General features: G+C 55.7%; 1 protein-coding gene across 1 annotated transcript; it reads left to right on the top strand.

Moving 5' to 3' along the window:
• The first annotated feature begins 691 nt into the window (after positions 1–691).
• LOC105567687 lies at positions 692–3,307 on the top strand. Its single transcript, XM_012022754.1, has one exon. The coding sequence runs from the start codon at positions 692–694 to the stop codon at positions 3,305–3,307; it is 2,616 nt and encodes an 871-aa protein (XP_011878144.1).
• Positions 3,308–3,470: the final 163 nt, after the last annotated feature.

Below are 3,470 nucleotides of genomic sequence, written 5' to 3'. Positions count from 1 at the left end.
ACGACTCGAGCATCGCCCGCCATCCGGACCAGTCGCGCCGGGAGGCCGCGACTCGAGCATCGCCCGCCATCCGGACCAGTCGCGCCGGGAGGCTGCGACTCGAGCATCACCCGCCATCCGGACCAGTCGCGCCGGGAGGCCACGACTCGAGCATCGCCCGCCATCCGGCCCAGTCGTGCCAGGAGGCCGCGACTTGAGCATCGCCCGCCGTCCTGCCCGGTCGTACTAGGAGGCCGCGAATCGGGCATCGCCCGCCATCTTGTCCTGTCGTGTCGAGAGACAGGAAGCGAACGCCGTCTGCCGTCCAGCCCAGCCGAACCAGGGGACGCGGACCGAGCGTCATCCGCCATCTTGCCGCCGCGCCGAGGTTAGCCCATCAATATCGCGTATTCCCAGCCGGCCATCAGGTACGCCGTGCCGATCCGTAATTCGTCGCGTCCCGTCTGTCCGGTACGCCGTGCCGAACCGTAATTCGTCGCGTCCCGTCCATTTTGCGCCGTCGCGTTCAAGATGCCCTCCGGTCGCGTTGAAAAAACAGCGCGCTATCATTAAGGGATCGTGCACGCGGATTAAGACGTTTGTGGAGAAAATTGAATCTGTCACGCCGTCGGTCAGGGCTCAGCTCGCGGAACGCCGATCCAAACTAGATCAATGTTGGTTAGATTACAATGCGGTGCAATGTAAATTGGAAATGATAGACGATACCGAAGAAGGCGATCGCGGGGGTTTCGAGGAGGCATTTTATAGTCTGTCGGCTAAAATTCGAGAACTCGTGGATCCACCGGTTACCCAGTCGCGCATTGGCACTACGCCTTCTCCGACGACGTCAGGCGTCTCGGAAATTCGAGAAGCGGCTACGTACGTGCGGCTCCCCAAGCTGAGCCTTCCGACTTTCGGTGGGAAGTACGATGACTGGTTCCCCTTTTTCGACGCATTCAACTCAATCATCCATTCGAACGCATCGTTAACTAAGGTTCAGAAATTGCAATACTTGCGATCCTCGTTTACCGGGGACGCGAGCGATATTATCAATTCCTTGGAAATATCGGACGCCAATTACGAAGTCGCATGGAAAATGCTCAAGGAGCGTTATGACAACAAACGAGTCATCGTACACACCCACGTCAAAGCGATAATGGAATTACCCTCCATGCACAAGGAGAACGCCACCGAGCTGCGACAAATCGCGGACGGTGCGTCCAAGCACTTGAACGCTCTTCGAGCGCTGAATCGCCCCACCGAGCAATGGGACGATTTACTCGTATTCATCGTGGGCTCAAAACTTGACGCGCTCACACTGCGAGAATGGCAAGCGTCATTAACGGGATCCGATATCCCGACCTTCAAAAAACAAGTCGAGTTTATCGCGCATCGATGTCAGGTTCTCGAGGCCACCGGCAAGGCTAATGTCGCGGGCGCGAAAGTCGCCAACGCTCGTGCTTCAACAAACGGGAAGCGCCAGGCTGCGTGCGCGGCGACGTTGAAATTCAAATGTAGCTTCTGCAAGGGTGATCATTCGGTGTATCACTGCAAAGAGTTTCTCGACCTCAGTATTTCGCGTAGAAATGCCGAAATTCGCAAGTTAAAGGTTTGCTTCAATTGTCTGCGGTCTACGTCGCATGCCGCAAACAAGTGCACCGCGGGCGCGTGCAAGGTGTGCAAGGCTAAACACAATACGTTGCTGCACACGACCGCGTCCAGCGAGACGACCGATTCCAATCAAGAGGCGACGGAGAAATCAGGCTCAACGGCATCACCTACTGCGCTAGCCATGCACTTATCGTGCCCCCTCGACGGCAAGTATGCCATGCTTTCAACGGCCGTCGTACACGTCCAGGATCACAAGAATTCGTTGGTGCCGTGCCGCGCGTTACTGGATTGCGGCTCACAGGCGAACTTCGTATCGAGGAAGTTCCTGTCCACGCTCGGCATCCCACCACGCGCCGTAGATATTTCCATCTCTGGCATAAATGGCTCGACTACCAAATCCACGCAAACCGTCCGGTTGAAAATGCAATCACGCACGAACGCATTCTCCTTCGATATAGAATGCATCGTCACAGATCGGGTTACGGATAGACTCCCTTCTCACACGTTCAAGCGGGCCGCTCTTAACCTTCCACGCAATTTACAGCTCGCCGATCCCCAATTCCACGTGTCAGCCGACGTCGACGTTCTCATCGGCGCGGATCTGTTTTGGGATTTGTTATGCGTAGGACAGATCAAGGCGTCGCAAACACACCCGACCTTACAGAAGACACGGCTGGGATGGATCCTGGCGGGTCGGTTGGGCAATCCGCCCGGGCCACCGGAACCAATTAGATCTCTTCACGCAACAGTGACCAACGCGCAGCTTCACGAGCAGTTGAGCGGGTTTTGGCGCCAGGAGGACGTTGCCAACCAGCCAGTCAACTATAGCATCGACGAGGCACGCTGCGAGAAGCACTTCCTAGAGAGCGTGACCCAAGCCGCCAGCGGCAGATATGTGGTAAAACTTCCTGTCAAGGAACAAACAATCGCCAAGCTCGGCGAGTCCGAAAGCACTGCGCGGAAACGATTGCAGTCGCTCGAGAAGCGGTTCAAGCGCGAGCCATCTCTGAAGCCACGCTATGAAAAATTCATCGACGAGTACGCTGCACTTGGCCACACGAAATTGGTTTCTCCGCAACTTGACGAAAGGGGATCCGTTTACTTGCCACATCATTGCGTGTTCAAGACCACATCGGCGTCATCGAAACTACGAGTTGTATTCGATGCTTCCTGCAAAACTACCACGGGAGTATCCCTAAACGACGCGCTCATGGTGGGGCCCGTCGTCCAGCAGGACTTGATGTCCATTTTAATGCGCTTCCGCACTTTCCGGTACGTTTTTTCTGCCGACATAATAAAAATGTACCGGCAAATTTGGGTCGACCCGTCGCAGACGTCACTTCAGCGAATCTTGTGGCGAGGCGACACGAACTCGGACATCAAGACGTACGAGCTGCTCACCGTCACCTACGGCACCGCCTCGGCCTCGTACCTGGCAACGAGGTGCCTCAAACACTTGGCAGAGCAACACGAGGCTGAGTATTCGTTGGGATCGAAGATCGTCAAGCGAGACTTTTACGTGGACGATCTACTGACGGGAGCGGACACGCTCTCCGAGGCCAAGCTAATTCGGGTGGAAGTCATTCAACTATTGCGGCTAGGATGCTTTGAGCTCAGCAAGTGGGCTTCAAACTGCCCGGAGTTAATAAAGGACAGCGCGAATCAGGATCAAGGGCCGGTCACAATCGACGATAACGCAACTTCCCACATCTTGTGAATGAAGTGGGATCAAGTCGAGGATACCTTTCTAATATCACACAACGCTGCCGAGGATCACGACAACATCTCGAAGCGCACGATACTGTCGGGTGCCGCCAGACTGTTCGACCCTCTCGGACTCCTCGGTCCTATCCTCGTCACAGCGAAACTCATCCTCCAGG

This window comes from Vollenhovia emeryi, unplaced genomic scaffold (assembly GCF_000949405.1).
Source record: "Vollenhovia emeryi isolate VEMERY1.0 unplaced genomic scaffold, V.emery_V1.0 DF942780.1, whole genome shotgun sequence".
In the NCBI taxonomy this organism is placed as follows: domain Eukaryota; kingdom Metazoa; phylum Arthropoda; class Insecta; order Hymenoptera; family Formicidae; genus Vollenhovia; species Vollenhovia emeryi.
This window is presented reverse-complemented; position numbering and strand designations above follow the sequence as displayed.

What these genes read in the sequence shown, in the direction of transcription:
- LOC105567687 (XM_012022754.1), top strand. Translation starts at nt 692, where the DNA reads ATGATAGACGATACCGAAGAAGGCGATCGCGGGGGTTTCGAGGAGGCA.